This window comes from Penicillium verhagenii (assembly GCF_028828195.1).
Source record: "Penicillium verhagenii strain IBT 33310 chromosome Unknown utg000006l_segment0_segment0, whole genome shotgun sequence".
Classification (NCBI taxonomy): Eukaryota; Fungi; Ascomycota; class Eurotiomycetes; order Eurotiales; family Aspergillaceae; genus Penicillium; species Penicillium verhagenii.
In genome coordinates, this window is record NW_026643170.1 from 992060 (window position 1) to 1013779 (window position 21720).

Consider the following 21720-nt stretch of genomic DNA (forward strand, 5'->3'; position numbering starts at 1 on the left):
TCTCGACCCCGGTTCTCGAAATGGGTATCAAAGGTAAATTCATTGGACCGAAGGGGGATGCCTCGAATAAATCTGACCTTTCATAGGACTCCACGGACTCCTCAAATCCATTCAAAAGCCATGCCATCTCAAGAAGTTTGCCGGCCAGACTCTCGCGGTTGACGCCTACGGATGGCTGCACCGTGGTACAGTGGCTTGTTCCGTGGATCTAGTTTTGGACAGACCAACGAGAAAGTATCGATCCTAACACCGTCACGATAAATAAGACAATGATGCTGACAATAATAGACATATTGATTTTGTTCTTCATCGAGTTCGCATGCTTCTTTACTTCGGAGTGACACCCTACCTCGTATTCGATGGCGACGACCTCCCCAGCAAGGCAGCTACCGAAGCAGATCGACACCGTCGCCGCCAAGAGAGCAAGGCTCTAGGACTGGAGTTACAACGTAAGGGCAGAATACCGGAGGCCTACCAGGAGTTTCAAAAAGCCGTCGACGTGACACCATACATGGCTCGTCAACTGATTGAAGAATTGAAGAAAATGGATGTGCAGTATGTCGTCGCACCATATGAGGCCGATCCCCAGATGGTGTATCTTGAACAACAGGGGATTGTACATGGAATCATTTCCGAGGACTCGGATTTGTTGGTATTTGGTGCCAAGCGCCTGCTGTCGAAATTGGACCAGCATGGTGAGTGTATTGAAATCAACCGAGCAGACTTTACTGCCTGTCGAGAAATAAGTCTGGTCGGATGGAGTGATGCAGATTTTCGTCGGATGTGCATACTTAGTGGGTGTGACTATTTGGCCAATATTCCTAAGATGGGATTGAAGACGGCATATCGGAGCATTCGCAAGCATCGGACCGTGGAAAAGGCCTTGCGGATGCTTCCGTTTGAAGGCCAGTACAGGGTCCCAGCTGATTACCTGACCAACTTCAAGCAGGCCGAGAATACTTTCCTCTACCAGCGTGTTTTTTGTCCAAGTGCTAAAAAACTGATCACTTTAACATTCCCCGAAGATGGGGTAAATCTCGAGGAAATGCCCTTTATCGGGGCTGATGTGGACCCAGAAACTGCGGCTGGGGTCGCTTCCGGGGATCTAGACCCGACCACTAAGGAACCTATTCAAATGAAACCGTTGGCTGCAGGTAAAGTGCCCCTCGGTATTAGTCGTCGCCAGACCTTGGGGTCATCTTCAGAGCTGAAGTCCAGCAAGTCCATCAACTCGTTCTTTACTCCGAAGCGCAAGCCTCTGGCCGAGCTGGACCCGAACAGCCTGACTCCATCGCCCAGCCAGCAGAGACTGCTGGAACGAAATGCGAACAACTCTTGGCAACCCAACTCGGCGCCCTTGCGCTCTAACACAGTAAGGGCAACACCCGTTCGGGCCTTCTCTGACCTCAGCCCTATGATTCGGAGTGTTGGGCGAAATACAGTCTTGGCACAAACATCACGGGCGCCGGCCACGCAACCATCTAAGCGGCAGAGGCTTTGCTCAGAGGTTGAAGATGACTCGCTTCCTACTCCCAATGTACAAAGTCGGTTTTTCGCTGCTGGTGAGCAAGTGAGCCCCAGTGGTGAGAAATTATCTCGAACCAGAAAATCACGCAAGTCAATGCTAGACATCTTTTCGGATGAAGTAGCGGAAGACATCTTCTCACAGATTCCTGATCCTGATCTAAAGGTGAACACGAGTATGCAAGACCAAGGGGACATACATCATGAAGACATAACTTCAGAGACAAAGGTGGTTGAAGTTGAGGTGGATGCGAATGTCGCGCCGGCTTTGAAGATCGATAATGCTCAAGCACAAGAGGAGACCACAGACCAGTCCGGCATCTCCTGCGAGGACAGCAATTTCAACGAGGCTCTTGATTACCATGTCAAGCGGCAGAACTCGACTATCTCCAAATTCACATTCAGGTCTGGATCCAAGCCAGCCTCTCCTGTGCAGCGTTCCAATATGACTAGAATTCCGGTGATCCAATCGAGCCATGGAGATACGTTTTTGTCATCCCCTCAGACACCTGCAGTCGCTCCTCGGAATTCAACACCTCAACGACACCGTCTTACTCCGCTGGCGCGGCTAGGTCAATCGGCTCTGACTCGCTCACGTAGCATCAACTTCCCTACTTCCATTCGACATGCCAACTCTTCGGCCTCTCAGTCGGATGAAACACCGGTCGTCACCCAAACCAACACGCCTCAGGGCAGTGAGGACCTTATTGCCCGAGATAGCGATGAATCGGAAGAAGAGATTGACACCAGCTTTGGAAAGACCCCCAAGCTGGATTTCAAGCGGTTTTCGTTTGCCGCCAAATGAGGGTGGAATTCAAGTTTGGGCATCTATGCATTTTTTGGGTACGGAGTCTTCTGTGTGGACTAGGTGGTACTAGACGGACACAACCGCCTATGTGGGGTGCATTTTCATGGATGGTATGGTACTATCATTGTTTTATTTTACGGTCTTGTTTTCTTTCCTCCCTGGCGTGGAGCAAATGGCATCTGCATCGATATGTTTCATTTTTTTTATCTCTTCTGTCGTTAAAGGATACTGCCAATGATTTCTTTAATACTTTGATGTGCCTTATTCGACCCACGTAGATAGTAGATCTTCAAGTGCGGAGGCTGGGGATGAAGTGGCGCTGCATGTGGAACCTGAACTTTAAAGCGATTTCAGGCTAATCCCGATCGGGTTTAGTGCAGGCACCAGGCGCCACTGAATCACGGGCCAGATGAGGCAGAATGGCCCGAATAGTGAGGCGGTAAATCTTGGTTACCCTGGAAGCGGGAGAGTAAACAAAGCCTGTTGGCCCAGCCTCCCATATTCCCATACCTGGTCTCCATCCCCAGCCTCCAAGGGAAACATTTTCGGAATTCCAACTTGACATTAGTTTTTCGAATTGCAGCTACGATCTTTCATATCCCCCCTTCCATTCCTTCTGCACATTCTTCCTTCTACAACTCCCCTGTGGTGACCACTGGTGGTGTAAGAAGCTCAATCTCTAACCATATTCGAGTCTTGTTTCTTAGGTGCGAATCGAATCAAAACAAGGTCCCAGAATTTCATTGTTTTGGTGTACTTTCTTGAGCCCGACATTACGTCCAATTCTTTTTCGAATCATTATCTCGCACCTCATCGTTCACATTCTTTCTCCGCATTCCAATCGATCTTGACATCGAAATCGACCAACATCTACTGAAGATCCTCGATCTACGAAGTCAACCCCACCGTCGCAAAATCGACAAACTACCAAGCTCTGACTCTGCATTTATCTTCAACTACTCCTTCTCGGGGATTCGAGAAGCGAGTCGATTGAACGTGAAAGAGGTCGGCCAGTAGCGGGCCATCGTTAGTCATAATGGCTACCAACTTCGCTGCAGGATGGGCTCGTATGTCATAAGCTCCTCCACAATAAACATACATATACACCTATGTATCAAGCATTGGCAAATCCACTAACTAGAATATAGGATTCATTCCCATGATCGGATACCACCATGTGTTGATGATTCTGATTGCACTTGCTATTATCTTATTATGTAGGTCAAGCCCTTATTCCTGCAAAAGGGATTCAAGTACGTCATTGGAATGTTCCTAACATTATACAGCACTTCTGTTGGCTGGCTGTTCTTCTTCGTCACCACAAATTCCCGATATCTTCTTAATATCGCTTTACTACGAGAGTTACACACCTAATTTCGCTCTGGCACAAGTCGACCCTGGAGTTACCACGGCGTTGGCAAACATTGTGCACAATGCCGAGCTAGAGGTCCGTGTGGGATACTTCGGTATCTGCGTTCAACCCGATCACGGTTCATACATCTGCAATGCCAACGCCACCGCTCTGGCCGAGATTGTCAATGTGGACCAGGACCCACTCAACTTGATCTGGGTTGCCGCAACTTTCAAAGATGCAGTCGTATTTCCCTATCTACTGTAAGCTTGCCCCATATTTCTTCCCCTACTACCACGAACAAATCAAACTAATTATAACTTTAGCATTGTCGCTGTGATTCTCGCCTTCTTCTGTTTCATCTTGCTAGCCACATTCCCCGGCTGGCATGAAGAACGCGATGACGCGGGATCTGACGTCGAAGTCAAGCCTTTCCCATCGCGCCCTGTTTCTCAAACTGCGCTTGCCCTCATCTTTGTGTCCTCTGTGTTCGTCCTTGTGTCTGTATTATGGCAGCATACAGCGTCCGTGGCAGCAAGTACCATTGCCCAAGATATGGGTAATGGCAGCGTCAAGAGCGGAGTCGGCACCTCAGCTATGGTGCTGGGTTGGTTCGGCTTTGTTCTCATGGTCGTCGTCACAATAGGTCTTCTCGTCATGATTCTCAGTATCAATATGATACGGAAGTTGACAGACGAGGAGTGACCGTATTGACCATGCGCTTTTTTTTTCTGTCTTGCTTTTTTTTGACATTTTGTTCTTTTTACGCCACAATTTTTTGATATCCGACTACACGCTACCTGTTATATCCGATACGACACGAATGGGAAATGATTAATATCTACGAGCACACGGCAATGGCTCAAGGTTTTTATGGGATGGAATACGACCTTACACAAGGTCATGGGAAATGGGAATGGGAATTAGGAAATGAACAATATGCGAGTCCTGCGAACATATTGGAGAGGATCTGGATCATCTTCTTCCACCTCGTCTTGGTGACTGACACAAAAAAAAAACTCAGTCCCGGAGGTGGTTTGAATGGACATTGCACCCGCCAGCCGGCATATCCTAAACGTGATATGCCATTTTTTTTGTACAGCTCTGCAGTCGGTGCTATGGGTTATTCTTCCGCTTGTCCTTTGGGATTTGTTCCCCCGGCGTTTTTATTTTATTGATTGCTTTTTTTGTACAAAACACGTCCCTGTGGCACAAATCTAGCTGCGTATTGCTTGATCTGCAGCCGCTTTCTTTGCATACAATTTCTGGAAGCCAAAGGCTTGCATACTAGATAGTCAAACCCCGAAGAATGAACAATTCAATACCCCTTCACCTAACATGAAAGGTTCCACGTCTATTAATGTAGTCCGTAGTCCGTACTCCGAAATCAGCCGTCCACACTACCCCACTCCCCGCTTTCCCGGGGTCAAACGCCTCACAATTATTCGGATTGAGTACAACCTTGGAAGTTAGCTGTGTGACAATGCCTTTTTTTTATTTGATTTGACCAATGAATGTATTGTAAACACGGATACGGATACGAATTCGAATACTGAGGTCGCAAGCACATCGTATTTACGCCAAGTAGTAACCCCGACTTCAAGCCTAGATTAGATAAGGTTAGTCTCTTGACATGCGTCCAATATGCGTCTTCCGCCAACCCCAAGCCCGCCCACGTGCGCCCTCACTCAAGCCGGCCAATGCCGCGTGCCGAAGTGCAATGCACCTCATCTTCTACTTGATGTCTAAAGTCCCCCATAGCCCACGTGCGTGAATTCTGGCTAGAATAATTTCCAATTGATTCACAATCTTGGAACTTCTATGCGCCTTTTAATTACAAGGGGAAATATTCAGCGTCAATTCCCTATACCTTGATGCCACCTCGATTGATTGGACATTTATAACTGCGGAGTACAGCTTGGTTTGAACGTACCACAATGATCGCACGAGTCAACACAAGCCATCACCCAATTGGCTTCAAGTGCTATCTCCACACCACTTCGGCAAAGAAGGGAGCTTGATTCTGGAAGGAAATTTCCCACGCTATCAATCTAAGCTTCGTCCAATGAGAAGTGACTTCACACCCATGTGCATGATGTGCACGCTATGCATGCTCTTCCATGAAATATCTATTTCGGCAAATATCACTCAGCATACGTCAAATTGGCTATTTGGCTATCGTATTCCAAAGCTCCGTATCCGGTTATGCAAAATACTGGAGATGGCGTGCCTGGACCCTGGTAGTATACAGAGCATGACAATTGACTATAAAGTCCCATCCATATCTCTCTCCATGGAAGACCATCGTCGATCACTATCTCCATGATCCACAATGTTCTCTTTGTTGACATCCGGATTGGCCCTGGCCTCCTTGGCCTCTGCGAGCTCCAGTGCTCTCCCCAAGTTTGGAGAGAAGCAGTTCGATCAGAAGTTCCTCGATGGATACAACCTGTTGAAGCACATGGGCAGCTTCGCACCCTACTCCGATCGTGTTTCGTACGGTGTGGACCGAAACACCCCGGCCGGATGTGAAATTGACCAAGTGCACATGCTAATGCGTCACGGCGAGCGCTACCCCGACGCAACCTTCGCGGAAGGTTATGTCGAGGTCTTGGACAAGATGTGGGACTCCAATGTCACCACCTGGGCAGGAGACCTCGCTTTCTTCAATGACTGGACCTACTACGTCGAGGATGCGGGCCTTTACTCCCAGGAGTCAACCACTGGTCCGTACGCCGGTCTGGTTGATGCCTACACTCGCGGTAGTGAGTACCGCCTTCGCTATGGCGATCTTTGGGATGGCAAGTCTGTTGTCCCCATCTTCGCTTCTGGTTACGAGCGTGTCATTGAGACTGCTCGCTACTTTGGCCAGGGTTTCTTCGGATACAACTACTCCACCAGTGCGGCCATCAACATCATTCCTGAGGCTGCTACTCAGGGAGCTAATAGTCTGACTCCCTCTTGCCCGGCTGATACTGAGTACGACACTTGCTATGTGGACCGCTTTTACGCGACACTGCCTCCTTTGGATGCTGCCGCTGCGCGATTCAACTCTCAGAACCCTGGACTCAACCTTACTGGAAGCGATGTTCTCCAGCTTATGCGTAAGACTCCCCTGTGTTCTTGCTATTTCTTTTTATAATACTGATCTTTTTTTTAATTTCGTCTAGAAACCGCTGCTTTTGAGTTGAACGTCCGTGCTAACACCCCATGGGCTGATGCATTTACCATGGATGAGTGGGTCGCCTACGGATACATCTGGGATTTGGCCTACTACTACTGCTTCGGGTAAGTCATTTCTATCTTCAGCATCTTCAACGTCCACTGCTAATCACCCATCGTACAGAGCCGGTAGCGTGTACCAAACTGCCGCAGGTCAAGTTTACGCCAACGCCACTCGTGTCCTGCTTGAATCTGGACCTTCCTCCGGAAAGATGTTCTGGAGCTTGTGAGTCAACCCTATCAAACATCTATTCAGATTAAACGGGATTTCTAACAGCCACTCAGTGCCCACGATGCCGACATCACCCCGGTCATCGCTGCCCTCGGAATTGATGTGCCCGAGAATGCTCTTCCCAACACCACCATTCCTTTCCCCAACCCGTACCGCGTGGCTGATATCGTCCCCATGGGTGGTCACCTTACCCTGGAGCGTATGACCTGCAACGCCACCACTACCACCAAGGCTGGTACCTACGTCCGTGCTATCTTGAACGAGGCAGTTGTGCCATACAGCTCTTGCCAGAGCGGACCTGGCTACTCTTGCCCCCTGGCCAGCTTCTCTGCCATCGTTGACAAGGCTCCCACCTACAAGGCCAAGTGCGACAACCCGTCTACCTACCCCCAGCACTTGAAGTTCTTCTGGGACTACAACACCACTACCGAGTACAACTACCAGACTGGCCCGATTGGATACCAGCTTACTGATACCGATGTTTGAGTGCTTTCCGGTGTCTGAAGTTCTCTCTATTTGAGAATGGTTTAATATAAGTTGTACATAGTATGTATGATCAATAATTTAGAGGCTACTAGGTAGAGCTTACCCTGCATCTGTATAGATACCGAAAGCTCAAATAAACATTTAAGTGTTGTTTATATGACCACTTTGCATAACATCTAGAGGCATTGAACCGGTCAACTACATGTATGTAGTAGTTGTATATCGCGCTTTTGTTAAACATTTTACTCTGTCATGACGTCATCCCTGAAAGCCGAGAATGGATCTCAAGCTTCAAATAATCGCAGCTGATAGCGACAAAATTCGTATTAATAAGAACGATTGTGCAATCAATAACCCGACGGATCTTCATAGCTGTTCCAAGTTTATCTTGTACAGGGCTAGATCGTGTCCCGGGTTCAATGAATTTTGTCTATATTGAACTATTGCCACGATCTCGGAGTTACGGGTTTACGGAGTTATTCACGGATAAACAAGTCTTATGTCATTTCACGACCAGATCCAAAAAACTAACAAAAGTATAAAACAACGTTGAAAATTTCAGAATATAAATGATGATAATAATCATTCAACTTCAAGCTTCCTTGCTTCTTTGTCACTCAGCTTTTATTAACTTATAACGCAGCAATTTGGTATAGCCTGTGTCCCGCAGCATCTCAGCTCTTCCAACTATGGAGACCTTGCGCGACACAGCATTCGGCAAACTAGTTCGTTTAGCCACTCGATATAAATGCATGCAGTACCCAGAGGAGCAAGATGCTTCTGTATGGACTGAATATCTGAAGACAGAAACAAAAAACGAAGCAGAATCCTCGACAACAGAGATTGACAATGAAAACTTCGAAGATCTGGAGGCTACCGGCATTTATACTGTCATGTCTCAGTGCTCGACTCGGACACGACGGATGTCATCTGCTTCAACAATTGGAGGTCCTAATACATCTATCGTGATTAGTTGGCGAGGGCCTGACGATCCCGAGGTAAGATTTGAGCCGATTATGATGGGAGATGATGAACATTTGAGGACGCATCACTAACTGTGTTATCTAGAACCCTCAAAACTGGAGCACGAAAAAGAAGTTCTTTGTCAGTAGCTTAATTTGGTTTCTGACATTTGCCATCTACGTCGGTTCCTCAATCTACACGCCAGGTATTCCAGGCGTTGAAAAACAATTCGGCGTAAGCAGCGTTGCAGGCACTCTGGGCCTAACGCTTTTTGTCGCAGGCTATGGAGTTGGTTCGTCAATCAATCCTATCCTCGAATGCCGAATTCTTATAAAAGGCTAACCCAGATCCCTCCAGGACCAATGATCTGGGCTCCACTATCCGAGATCCCCAAGATCGGCCGAAGCCCAACATACGTCCTAACACTCTTTGTATTCGTGTTCTTCAACTTCGGCGTCATCTACTCCAAAAATTTCGGCATGCTTTTGGCCTTCCGCTTTCTCACCGGCTTCATTGGCTCGCCTGCCCTAGCAACCGGCGCAGCATCCATGGGCGATATCTGGAGCCCCAGAGTCCGCGATTACATGATCGGCGTCTGGGGCATGTTCGCAATCTCAGCACCAGTCTTAGGTCCAATGCTCGGCGGCTTTGCCTTTTCTGCCAAAGGCTGGACCTGGACTATCTGGCAGCTGTTATGGGTGTCTGCTTTTGCTTTTGTTCTTTTGTTCTTCGGGCTTCCCGAGACATTTGCGCCGAATATCCTTGCGAGGCGTGCTCGCCGTGTACGCCGCATCACGGGTAATTCGCAGTATATGTCCGAGTCGGAGATTGAGATCCAGGAGATCAAGACAGTGGTATGTGCATCATCCAGGACTATCGACATGGATTCAAAAATTCCTCAAGTCTAAACATTTGATTGGAACATTTGAATCAATTATTCCGGACATATATATATACTAACAAATACCTACCTACACAGGACCTTATATTCGAAGCTCTAATCCGCCCCTTCCAACTCTGTTTCCTCGAACCCATCGTCCTCCTTCTCAATCTATACATCGCCCTCATCTACGGCATCCTTTACCTCTGGTTCGAAGCCTTCCCCATAGTCTTCTCCGAAGTCCACGGCTTCAATCCCGGCGAAAGCGGCCTAGCCTTCATGGGCATCCTAGTCGGAACAGTCTGCCTCGCAATCCCAGGCTATTTCTACTGGAAATACAAGTACCAGTCCAAGCACTTTGACAAAGACGGCAACATCGCACCAGAGTGGCAGATGCCACCGGCCTGCGTGGGCGCCTTCGCGCTGCCAATCTCGCTATTCTGGTTCGGTTGGACGGGCAACTTTGCCAGCATACATTGGATTGTACCGATCATTGCCTCGATGCTTTTTTCGATAGGAGGATGTCTGATTTTCAATTCTATCTTTTGTTATCTTGCGCATGCTTATCCGAAGTATGCGGCGAGTGTGCTTGCGGGAAATGATTTTCTGCGGTCTTCGTTTGGGGCGGGGTTTCCGCTGTTTGCGACGGCTATGTTTCATAATTTGGGGATTGGGTGGGCGTGTACTTTGTTGGGATGCTTGACTGTTGTTTTTGTGCCGTTTCCGTTCATTTTGTTCTTCCGCGGGAAGAGGATTCGGATGGCGAGTAAGTTTGCGAGGCATGATATTTGATGTTGCATGCACATGTGTGGAAGGATCAATTCAAGTTTTGGTGAAGATTAATGATATAGATACCCTATCTACTTAATATTGAATAGTGATGTACATACTCGTACATAGTATACAAGGAACTTTTCAAATCAAGAGAAGTGGTACTTGTTGGAATTAGCAAATACATAAAGTAAGACTGAAGTGGATTTTTAACAGATATTTGTTTACTCCGGTATGCGCCTGCTTGATGCACTTAGAATTCGAGACCAGCGAGGCAATGCCCCATTGGCCGACGTGAACATGAAAGTAATAAAGATATATCACAAAATCCTTAATCGTTTCCCTCAGTAGTCCATGGAGTATCCACTGCTGTTGTGATTACCACCCTTGCTTTCCTGAGGCCCATCATACCCATTGCTGTAGTCATCTAGTGATTTATAATGAGGGTTTGAGCTGGAATCACCACGGCCACCACGACCCCGGCCACGAGCACCGCGTGTGGCATAGCCTCGACCTCGTCCATTTCCATTTCCACGCCCCCGACCCCGGTAAGCTCCACGACGAGTATTACTATCGTCGTAAGATCCGTGGTTCTCTCCAGTAGGTCGCTGGTAAGGATGGAAGCCGTGGGACGATTTATCCCAGCTGTCGCGGTGAGTTGGTTGGGAGTATTCATCTTCATACTGATCCTGTGCGTAGCGTTTCTTGGGATGCTTGGGTGCAATTGGAGCCCCGCCTCTCTCGTCATCTTCAATGCGCAGTATGGCCTTTTCTCCGACCACTGTGTCAAATTGCAGCGCTTGGCTGGATGGCACCGGTTGCCAGTTTGTAATTCTAGATGCTTCGACTGGCCGGGCTCCCTTACGAACTGCCAAAACAATCAGAGGCACCGGATTCTCAGAGTAGATTTGCTCATTTGACGGAATCGGTGCGACACGAGCTGCGAAAACCCTATTCTCGAGCACTGATGTTCCAGTAATCTGCCATTTTACTTTCTTTCCGATACCACCCACCTTGTCCAAGACAGAGTGCGGGGCTGGGCGAGGGGCAATCAGAATGTTGTTAGCCATGTACTTGATATCATTCGACTCAGCAAGTCCATTGGGAAGAAGTGAATTCAGCACTTCATCGATGATGCGCTTTGAGTCATCTTGTGAGATGAGGTAACCCGTGTAGATGATTGTACGCTTAATGCGCATGTAATGCCTTGTTCCCTTGAACCTGCCCAAGGATGGATTGCGGAGAGCAAGATTGTGCGAGTTGATCATGCGCTGCACTTCGGCAGTTTCAGTAACTGGATCCAGCAAGGTAGCTCCCTCAAATACCTGGAGGACCTCGGCATTGATGGGTTTGCGGGGCGCATATTGCCCAGATTGTAACCTTCTGTTCAGGTCCTCAAAATAGTCACGGAAGCCTTTCACGCTGCAATAAAATCAATACAGGAAAGCTCGGTTATGTGAAAGTAATCAAAAACTTACTGCTTGGGACGGTCCTCATATACCCGGATATCATCAGCCTGGTCGTAAGTGAGGATCAAGTCTTCAAAGAAATTGTTCTTGAAGACAGCAGTCGAGCTAAACCGGTGTCCATTTGGACCAACTTCAGGTTTCAAGCCAATCAAATCGAATTCCAGCTTCTGACTTGCCACCATGCGTTTGATTAGCTCTGCAAAGCCAGCTTCACTTCGACCTGTCAAGAGCACTGTAACAGCATCCTTCTGCTTCATGCTGAGCTTTACCAAGTGGAGCTAGTTTGGGTTAGTAAAACAAATCGAAATCTCCTGGCGCCACCCGGTAGCCTCACAATGTTCTCATTCCACCAACCCTTCCATCCTCGTGCCTCCTCATCTTCCAATCCCTTCCCTGTAGCAGAGAGAATATTCGGATCATGCCACCACCCACCATTTGCGAAATGGAATTCCGATTGCAGGTGGCCAATGGTGCTTCCGTGCCATAGCTGTGGGTTTGGCAACGGAGTCTGAAATACTAGGAAAGTTGAGGATCAGGTTCCGAGTCCCATGAAGTTGTATGGAAGGCCACTCACAAGTGTTGTCGAAGTCATACACATGGATGGATTTAATTTGGGAGACCGCTGCGGCATAAGCATGATTAGCTTGAGTTGTTCGTGGGCTGGTATAATTCGCTCGCACCAGGTAATTCCGCGTTTGCGACCGACCATCGCTTGAGCGATGTAAGAGTATGCGCCGATTGCGACCCCCCGTACGACATGTTGGGGCCCGTCTTCCCGTAACGCGCGAGGTTCTCGGAGACGACAGCTTTGGCAGAACGCATCTGGAGGGATTAAGCAAGGTGAAAAATATCTAGCTCTATTAGTACATTTCACGGTTAAGCGATATTCCCTGGGAAGGCACGACCGCAAAGATTGAGAGCGTTCTACCAACTTCCAAGTGACGTAAATTGCGCGACTAGAGCGCCCTGGAAGCGAGTCAGGAAGCTGTGGCTCCGCCGTTTTTTCTGCCGGCGACGATCGGGCGGTCTGGTTGCGATAAGCGCTCACCGTCCACGATTTGGGCTTTGTTAGTACAACCTACTAGGTCTACCATTCATGGCAGACGATGGGGGCTTGCAACAGGAGATCCTCCAGAAAACGCTTCGAGAGGTGGGGGAAGAAGACAGAGAGGTTGACCCCTGTGTGATCTGCCTAGAATTCATCACCGAACCCAGCATCGCAAAGCCGTGCAACCATACGAACTTTGACTTCTTATGCCTTGTCAGCTGGCTGGAGCAACAGCCGAACTGTCCTTTATGTACGGAATCCCAGTCTTTATCCATGATAGAGTGTGGCTGATGGTGTTGTAGGTAAGACTCAACTCACCGAGGTTCAGTATGACCTTGAAGCCCCACAGGGTCCCAAAACATACAATGTGCCTCTTCATGATCGAACCGGACAACCATCCGAAGACACTGGCGCGAGCCGCAGTGGTATAACCGGAACCCGAAGACCAAGACCTCGACACCCAAGACCCCCTCAGTACCAGCAAACATCCCCCGAAGACCGACTCGCCTCTCGGCGCAACGTGTATCGCAACCAGACATACTCTCTCCGGGTTGGATCAAATCGGTTATCTCAGTATAGCGAGGTGACACCAGAACACTTCGACCGAGACGAGGCGTTAGTGTCGCGCGCGCGGAAATGGATCCGGAGAGAGCTCCAGGTGTTTAGTTTCTTGAACCCGGAAGCAGAGATGGATGAAGAACGTGGACCGGGCCGAGTACCTCGCCCTGGGACCCAGAGATTGGAGGATCGAAGGGCTAACAATGCCGAGTTCCTGCTCGAGTACGTTGTTGCGATTCTGCGGACTGTCGATATCAAGGGCAGCGCTGGTCAAGCTGAAGAGCTGCTACGGGACTTCATTGGGCGAGACCAAGCTCGTTTGTTCCTGCATGAACTACTAGCATGGCTGAGGAGTCCCTATGTAACCTTGGAGGACTGGGATCGCCATGTGCAGTATCCGAGACTGGCGCAGAGGTCTACCAATCTGGATGAGCGAGAATCCAATCGTCGGGATCGGCCAACTCGTCCAGTTCCCTCAGCTCGTGGTAGAGGCAGAAGTGCTTCCCCGACTCGGGATACTGACAGAAGTTTGTTTGATCGGATCACAAGACCTAATACTCAATTGGGCGCTATACCCAGAGTGACACGGCCCCGGTCTCAGCCTTACAATCGCCGTTCTAGACCACCGCGACACCTACTCGATCGATATATCCCAGATTAGGAGGGAAATTACTAGATACGAGCTACTACATTATAGAAATTAAACTATTGATTTACAGATGAAAGCCGTACGATTTTGGTTTACTGTGATGTCTGCAGAGGGAGTTAAATTGAGAATGAAATTGCTAATTGAATTATGCTTGATATGGATGCAGTCGTCATGTCGTGAACAATGTGACAAGAATATTGTCTTATCTTCTGCGGAACCGTCCACCGCCTCTACCTTTAGGCTTCATAGATCTCCTATAATTCGCATGGGCTTGAGGATTGATCTTATACTCTCGAGGCTTCTTCTCTTTCTCAGGCTCTTCTGGTTTTTGTGAAGGCTTTGCTGAAGGTTTAGAAGGGGGTTCCATAGCAGTCGGCTTGGCCGCCAATACTGCTTCTTTAATGCGCTCTGAGAAACTTTTTGGTCTCGGCGGAGTTTTGGCCTTCTCGCCATATTCGGGATCGTCGTCGGAGTCCACGTCTGTAGCTCCCTCGTAGTCCGATTCGGGCTCTGAGATGGAATGAAGAGAGGCAACATCATCATCATTATTACCTTCCTCTCCAGGTGCGTCATCTGAGGCTTTCTGAGGAGCTTCCGGTATTTGTGTTTCCGGGACTGCAGTGGGCTCCTCATCACTTTCTGAATACAAATCCGGATAGAGCTCCTCTTGGGGCTTAGACTTGGAGATAGTAGGCCGCATGTTAACCCTTCTTGTAGTCCGCTTCTGTCCTTTCTTTTTGTATGGTTGTTGCTTCTCTGCTACGGGACCTTGGCTTTCAGGAACCTCGAAGTGAAATCCTTCTTGCTCTGCCTCAATCTCGCGGAGCATTTCCCATTCATCTTCTAATTGCTCCTCTTCCATGGCCAAGCGTTCATCCTCCATAGCCCGCAGACCCTGGACCAGATGTGATAGTCCTCGACCAGCGAGCTGCGGTGGCTTCCGAGATGCAATAGGACTGAGGCCTGGCCCTTCATGTGGAGCGGCAGGTGGATAACGCCCAGAGTTGGAGCGACGCAAGAAGGACGGTGTTCCCGATGGGTTTGAATGCTGAGATGCTGTGGTTTCGGTTTCTTGTGGTTTGTTTCCCTGCGCAGTATTGTTTTCCTCGGCCTCGACCATCGCCGCATAGCGCATTGTTGTAGGAGTCGCAAAGAGGTTTGCGAGGTAGAATTGCTTGGTCGAGGATGCGGGTGTCCGTGTCAGTCGTGATGTTTCCTCCTCTGCTTCCTCCGGCGCCTCTGCAATGGGCTCAAATAATTTTGGTTTAGAGGGTGTTCGGAATCCTGCCGCTAGCACATCCCTTTGTCTCTTCGCCGACGGGGTTCCTCGGCTGCCACCAGACTCGGACAGCATGTCGAAAAGCCCAAGAGCCTTTCCATCGCGCTGTGGTGTCGGACCAATTGCAGGCTTGAGAGGTGACGGTTCTGGCATTTTCTGCCGATGGGCGCTCGGACTGAACAATCGGCGAAGGGTCGTTGGCGAATCGTACAGATCTAGATGGGAGGAATGCTGATTTCCGGTGCGATTACGGGACGGTGTGGCAAAGAGTCCTCGGCTCAATTTGCGTGGAGTCGTTTCAATGGTTGTAGTTGATGGCCCGGTGGGAGATGTATGTTTTCTCTTCCTGGAAGGGTCGGCGGCTTCTTGTTGTTTACGGTTTTCGCGTCGGATCAGTGAAGCCTCGAGATTCTTGAGACGGGAATACTCTTTGTATTTCGCGGCTAGAACAACATGTATTAGATCAATATTATTTATCTTGAATGTTTTGCCTCGTGTCGCGACAAAAACCAAACTCACCAATATCCGGCCTTTGCTTGATGTCCTCCCGACCGGCTTTTTTCCCATCATTGGCTTTTGAGAAGTCTTTCTCCCATGATTTCAGCTCTGATCGAACAGATACAGCTTGCGCTGCAACCTCTTCACGAGACCTGAGGGCTTCGTCAGCCATTTTTGGATGAATGTGGTGTTATCAGACAAGACGGAGAAGAGTTGAATGCGCGAAACGCGAAACCAAATCAATTAACGCGGTGACGTCGCGTGCTCGGCCCCACATCCCCATACTACATAGTACAAAGTACAGCATTTTGTACTTTTTTATTTACTCCAATCTCGCATTCAATAAACGACAGGATGGCGTTCTTTGTTAGATTTCAATATCGGACTTTAGTAGTTGATGGATTATAGTTACAGCGCAATTAAAATATCACCTGGCCTGCGAGTCCTAGTGGCTACCTGCATATAGTGCTAGCAGGTAGAAGCTTCGGGATGTTGTCTAGGCATATACTCGGTACAAGAATATTAGAGCCGACATCTAGATATTCTATTATGTACTAATGAAATGGAGAAATCGTCAAAAATGCATGATATTCAGATCACTCTCCACCGGTGAACTACTGACGAGCTAGCTTCATCATAACATATGTGGAAGAGGAAGATTTGCCGTGGGCAGCGGCTCCAGGACTTGGTACGAAAAAGCCATGGACACCATGTATTGTCCGTGAAGATGACGAGCACACATTTGGCGATTGCGGCATGAGAAATCCATCCATCAAATGGGAATGTGCGATTGATAAGAAATAATATGTTTTGCACGCCGTGGGTGACGAGAGTCAAGGTTGGCTTCAACGCTAGATTTGCTTCTGTCGCTGGAAAACTGACTCGAATGACCGAAAAAAAGACAAAAAACCCCCTGAAGTATCAATAGCGATTTCATGCCAAAGGCATTCTCACCAGCTCGTCAGGCCCCGTGCGCGATCAAACCCACCCCGCAGCTGTGACTCGGGATGAACCACCTTGCCCTGCAGCAGAGTGTATTTCACCAACCCTTCACAGTGTTCGGGCCGTACTCGCGCCAACCAGATCATCTGCTGTTCTTTCTTGCGGTACACCAAGACGTTGGCCGAAAACTTGTGACCTCCAACGTGCGAGACGTAGAAGATCCCCGCGCCACCCTTCCGCGAGTCATCGGCATCGCGATCAAGCCCAAGAGGACGGAGATGACGCTCTAACTCCCGCTTGATGAGTGGCGCCGTGATTCCACAGCGCGCATCTCGTCGACGGTGTGAGCATAGTAGGATCACGTAGTCCAACTCACAAGGGCGGGCTGTCATTCCGGATGCCGAACTGGCGCTGGATGCCTTCTTTTCATCGCCGGGGTTGTCAATGAATCGATGAATTAGGCTTGGGACATCTGCTTGAGAAACTTTGTCCACAAAGGTGAATGAGGGCAGGATGAGCACTGTTGTAGGTTTGGTCGGGTCTTGCTCTCCAGAGTGATCTGGCGATTGAAGATTGGAGGCCGAGACCATAATGCGCTGGTGAAAACGGTTAGATGTGAAGCTTTTTTTAAACTGGATTATCACATACACCGAGTTTAGACTTAGCGGAAGATTGGTCAAATGCCTCCATTAAGGAGCCATGTTCGTGACCGACCTTCTCCTTCCAGTCAGAGCGACCTGTCGCTACGAGGACATGGGCTTGGATTTCCTTGATCTGACCGTAAAGAGGCCTCAAAGTTTCAATCTTCACTTTTGAAGGGTACGTGATGGTGCAATCGGCACAGTCTTTCAGGCAATCGGGACCGTCCTCCGCGGGATTCACTTGGGGAAACAAGTATTCCTGTGTGCGGCCAAAAGATAAAAGTGATTTCAACATGATGGGCAAGGTGATGTAGGTGAGAGAGGAGAAAGGAGAAAGGAAAATATTCCGAGAAGAAGTGAGTAAGAATTCGCAACGAGAGTCGCGGCTGCCTTGGGGGTAGTTATAGTCTTCAAGTCCGTTCAGTATCTCCGACGGTGCTCGCCCCGAACCGTTAAGCCCGACACGGCTCCGATCTAGTGCATTTGCATGCCCCGAGAGAGAAACCAGGTGCCCGTGCCAATCATTTGTTTGGGATTTTCAGGGTTCACACTTTGACATGTTGATAGCCGCTTAGTCATTTCTAATTGACTGAAGTACAAAGTTGTTAGTACTGTAGTAGCATGTACGGAGTAGTAGTACCACACACACCCTTTTTTTCCAGCTGCGCACTTATTGTACTGATTAAAATTGTTGTATTGAGTTGGATCCTATCTACTAAAAACCCCCCAAAAATCCCATAAATTAATGTCGGCTATAAGTTCCGGTACCTTATTTACTGAATGACGGTTCACTTTTCTCACTTTCTCTTAACGTTGACCAGTTCGCGTGCCCACCTTGGTGGAGATGAGAGTCATGAGACTGTCCCTGGCAAAAGTTTTACATTAGGGCGAGCTCTGAAGATACGATAGAACAAGACGTGATTTTCTATCATGGCTTTTTTTGTTCGAGCACTTAGTCGTATTCTTGATCCATTCAACAGGAAGACCAGCACTTTGTATGTACAAAATGTGAAAAATGGCCACATGTTGGCCACTATAGGCAGAAAGCGAACTGCAATGGATGTTATATTGTCACATGACCACTCCGACATTAATCCTTGAAATGGTCTCACATGTGCAGAGATAAGGGAAATTTGCCAAGGTAAAAGAGGTGAGTCTGACACCTATCAAAATGCTCATGACAAGTTTTTCAGTTCTGATCAGAACTTCCCAGGTTCTAAATACTAATTTTAGAGGGAAAAAAAACTCTCCAGAAAATCGATGACAACTAAGTCATAAGATGATTAGATTTCTCCACAAAGATAGAAAATAAACAGTAGGAAAGCCAAGTCATCTCCATCTCCGTTTAGATTGTACTAAGCAACTAACAAACTAGCGTGGTCGGACACACTTACCGTATCGGGTAAACACTGGTGGGTCTTTACCACGTAAGCCGGAGCAGGTCATCCCTCCAACTCTTCAAATGAACAGTCTGGTGAAGGTGCTCCCTATCTGTTCAATTACCATTGAATTGTCCAGAATGGAAGAAGTAAATACATTCGGTGTACCGCAAGACCGGCCGCGTAAAAGGCGCCGTCGTACCATGGCCTGTACGCAGTGCCGTAGTCGCAAATTGCGCTGCGACCGGGAGTATCCTACTTGTGGCCGCTGCCTGAAGAGCAGAGCGCCCACCAAGTGCACCTACGAGGATGGCTTCTTGTGGCAACAGCCCACAACTGTCTCGACATCTGCATTTCCATCGGACCGAGGATCCACTCTAGGAATGCCCCCGACTGATCAGACTCTCCAGACACCCCCGGACTCGGGTTTAGGGGCGCCGTCGATTCGGTCGGAAACACTCGTTTCGACAACCCTGCCCGACTCGGCTCCAGCTCCCTCTGATGGCCCCCGCCATCCTCGGAAACATGGCCACAGTCATGGTCATGGTCACGGTCACGGTCATGGCAAGGAGCGTCGTGATTGTTTCTTGGAAACTGTTCTCGGTGCACCAAGAGCTGCCGTTAATCAGGAGACTTATGTGAACACGGACCTCCTGCAACGCCCGAAACGTCTGCAGCCTGAACCCGAGGCTAGCTTCTCGTCGCAGGTCGACAGTGAAGATATTAATGCCGTTGGTCCCGGTAATCCCCTAAGCCCATCTCATCAATTGGACATTTCCCCTCGCATCATGTTAAGAGGACGAGAGACCAAAACCCGCTTCAGCGGTTCTGGGATATATGCCAATTTGGTGGCCCAGGTATGTAGTCTTTCTTTTTTTTTTGACACCATGTCAAAGGTGTTAACATTTACCACAATCTCCCTTGGGTACTGACCAGCGTCATCTAGTTCCCTGATATCCGATCCTTTGCCGAGGACATCCGGCTATCGAACCCGATCATGTCACGACTTCGCCCAGATCTAGAGCGAGTCAAGAGAGGATTATGGAAGCGACGGCCGCTCAATGAGCCATTCCCAGACCCTACGACGACATCTTTGATCTCTCTGCTCCCAGCACGAGCGGTGGCCGATGAGCTTATTGGCCTGTATCTGACCTACATCGAGTCAACTCAACGGATCATCCACGTCCCGACTTTCCTTCGTGATGTTGAGGAATTCTGGTCAAGTTTCGACAACCCGTCTATCCATTCCGCTGCATTCGTCGCCCAGCTCTTATTGATTCTTGCGTGTGCATGGAATTTTGCCGATGTGACCAGTCTCCAAGAGAAGTCTCCGACACCTCTCAGGTGTTATACCGCACTGGAATGGGTTCTACATGCCGAGAAATGGATCATCAACGCCCGTATCAAGCGAGCTGATATCACCACCTTGCGTCTATATATTTTACTGATCACCGCCCAAAATTCTTTCGGCATGAAACGCAGCCAGGCGTGGCTGGCTACCAGCCAGATGGTCAGGTCGGCTATGATGTCGGGTTATCACCGAGATCCGAGCAAGTATGTTAGGATAACTGCTTTCAATAAGGAAATGCGTCGGCGCATCTGGTTCACGATCGTGGAGCTGGATCTTCAGGTCGCCCTTGACCGCGGCATGCCTCCAAGCGTTCAAGCTTCTGACTACGATACCCTTCCTCCATTAAATATAAACGACGATGAGCTTCATGAAACTACCAGCGAAGCTCCTGAGGAACATCCCATCGGCGATGCTACCGATTGCTCTTACCAGACTGCTTTTGCCAAGTCCCTTCCCGTCCGTCTGAAGGCGTGTCACCTCATGCATTCTCCACGGCTGACCTGTCGATACGAAGAAATTCAACGCCTCGACTGGGAGTTAACCCGCCACCTGTCTCAGATTCCCACGTGGTACTTAACCGAAACCAGCGACCCTCTCACACAACAAAAGGTGACTTTGTGGAAGGCCTTTATGGAAATAAAACTGGCACACAGCCTGCTGTCTATCCATACACCATTTGCAGTTGAGGCTCGTCGCGAGGCACTATTTGCCCCATCAGCGCGGTCGCGCTTGGATGCAGCCGTCATGATACTTTCCACACAACGTCGACTCCATGAAACATCACCTTTGTTGTCATTGTGCGTTCTTGGGGAATGGACGCTCCAAGCAATTATTTCTGTCTGTCAAGTGTTGCATTCCCTAGACTCTCAAGGTGGTAAGATAAATTTTCTTCCTCTTCCACATGATATCTCGATTTTATGGCTCTTGCTAACCTTGTCTTCAGCTGGTAACACGCATCCCTCGACTATTACCTTCCAACTCGCCAACCTAGCAGGATTTCCTGACTCTCTCATGTCTCTCGTTGAATCCGCTCTTATGGCACTGGAAGTCCGCTTCCTGTTGATCGTCAAGGGCGCGAAAGATTATTTTTTCTTATCGACAATTAATGCATTAGTGAAGGCGAAGCTTTGGCCGGCCCAGGCGATGATGTACAAGCAACAGGTAGTGGAGCGAGTTCTGTCATTTGCGCAGACACTATTTTCACGACACGCGACATGTGAGCACCTTGGGAATCCTGGTATGGGAAGTTTCAAAGACAACCAGGTAGTCGCTTTTCTTGCAACTCCCGGCATGCCGCCCGTCATGGCTTCCGATTTCAGTGGCATCCTCCCACCGTCCAATCTCGGTGTTACGGTAAGCTGAACATTTCTGCAAGTCTGATTTTCTTGATACTGATTTTTTTTTTTTTTTCTTTTCAATAGCCACCTGGAGATTTCGATCCCTTTTTAGATGTTTTCGATTGGGACGATCTGACCGGCATGGGAATTTAGAGTACTCCGTACTAGTATAGTGCGGTGCACTGTGTACAATCTACGATAATGACAACTCGCAGTGGATCTAAGGGGATATTTGTAAATGTTTGCTTATCTACTTGTATATTCAACCAATTTATGAGTTTCTTGTTGCGATGATAAACTAGCACATCATTGTTAGGTATTGATTCGAATTG

The 21720-nt window shown here is 48.6% G+C and overlaps 9 protein-coding genes across 9 annotated transcripts; 6 read left to right on the forward strand and 3 right to left on the reverse strand.

The window, feature by feature from the left end:
• Window positions 1–20: 20 nt before the first annotated feature.
• N7466_005778 (putative exonuclease) lies at window positions 21–2329 on the forward strand (the record flags this gene model as incomplete). Its single annotated transcript, XM_057165175.1, has 3 exons — window positions 21–33; window positions 87–234; window positions 289–2329. 3 exons carry the CDS (start codon window positions 21–23, stop codon window positions 2327–2329), a joined length of 2202 nt encoding a protein of 733 aa, XP_057020774.1.
• Window positions 2330–3368: 1039 nt separating this feature from the next.
• N7466_005779 (Fig1 domain-containing protein) lies at window positions 3369–4388 on the forward strand (the record flags this gene model as incomplete). Its single annotated transcript, XM_057165176.1, has 4 exons — window positions 3369–3399; window positions 3481–3549; window positions 3619–3946; window positions 4010–4388. 4 exons carry the CDS (start codon window positions 3369–3371, stop codon window positions 4386–4388), a joined length of 807 nt encoding a protein of 268 aa, XP_057020775.1.
• Window positions 4389–6015: 1627 nt separating this feature from the next.
• Window positions 6016–7623, forward strand: N7466_005780 (histidine phosphatase family protein; the record flags this gene model as incomplete). The annotated part of the gene is made up of 4 exons (XM_057165177.1): window positions 6016–6787; window positions 6854–6971; window positions 7030–7131; window positions 7191–7623. 4 exons carry the CDS (start codon window positions 6016–6018, stop codon window positions 7621–7623), a joined length of 1425 nt encoding a protein of 474 aa, XP_057020776.1.
• Window positions 7624–8312: 689 nt separating this feature from the next.
• N7466_005781 (MFS transporter) lies at window positions 8313–10258 on the forward strand (the record flags this gene model as incomplete). Its single annotated transcript, XM_057165178.1, has 4 exons — window positions 8313–8621; window positions 8692–8878; window positions 8944–9440; window positions 9566–10258. 4 exons carry the CDS (start codon window positions 8313–8315, stop codon window positions 10256–10258), a joined length of 1686 nt encoding a protein of 561 aa, XP_057020777.1.
• A 323-nt stretch (window positions 10259–10581) lies between these two features.
• Window positions 10582–12528, reverse strand: N7466_005782 (rRNA 2'-O-methyltransferase fibrillarin-like protein; the record flags this gene model as incomplete). The annotated part of the gene is made up of 5 exons (XM_057165179.1): window positions 10582–11659; window positions 11716–11984; window positions 12041–12222; window positions 12281–12328; window positions 12387–12528. The coding sequence occupies 5 exons, from the start codon at window positions 12526–12528 to the stop codon at window positions 10582–10584; spliced, it is 1719 nt and encodes a 572-aa protein (XP_057020778.1).
• Window positions 12529–12802: 274 nt separating this feature from the next.
• N7466_005783 (RING finger domain protein) lies at window positions 12803–13973 on the forward strand (the record flags this gene model as incomplete). Its single annotated transcript, XM_057165180.1, has 2 exons — window positions 12803–13004; window positions 13057–13973. 2 exons carry the CDS (start codon window positions 12803–12805, stop codon window positions 13971–13973), a joined length of 1119 nt encoding a protein of 372 aa, XP_057020779.1.
• Window positions 13974–14163: 190 nt separating this feature from the next.
• sld2 lies at window positions 14164–15910 on the reverse strand (the record flags this gene model as incomplete). Its single annotated transcript, XM_057165181.1, has 2 exons — window positions 14164–15683; window positions 15760–15910. 2 exons carry the CDS (start codon window positions 15908–15910, stop codon window positions 14164–14166), a joined length of 1671 nt encoding a protein of 556 aa, XP_057020780.1.
• A 778-nt stretch (window positions 15911–16688) lies between these two features.
• Window positions 16689–17616, reverse strand: N7466_005785 (sucrase/ferredoxin-like domain-containing protein; the record flags this gene model as incomplete). The annotated part of the gene is made up of 2 exons (XM_057165182.1): window positions 16689–17276; window positions 17329–17616. The coding sequence occupies 2 exons, from the start codon at window positions 17614–17616 to the stop codon at window positions 16689–16691; spliced, it is 876 nt and encodes a 291-aa protein (XP_057020781.1).
• Window positions 17617–18840: 1224 nt separating this feature from the next.
• Window positions 18841–21541, forward strand: N7466_005786 (putative C6 transcription factor; the record flags this gene model as incomplete). Its single annotated transcript, XM_057165183.1, has 4 exons — window positions 18841–19557; window positions 19647–20925; window positions 20995–21404; window positions 21473–21541. 4 exons carry the CDS (start codon window positions 18841–18843, stop codon window positions 21539–21541), a joined length of 2475 nt encoding a protein of 824 aa, XP_057020782.1.
• Between the last annotated feature and the right edge of the window lie 179 nt (window positions 21542–21720).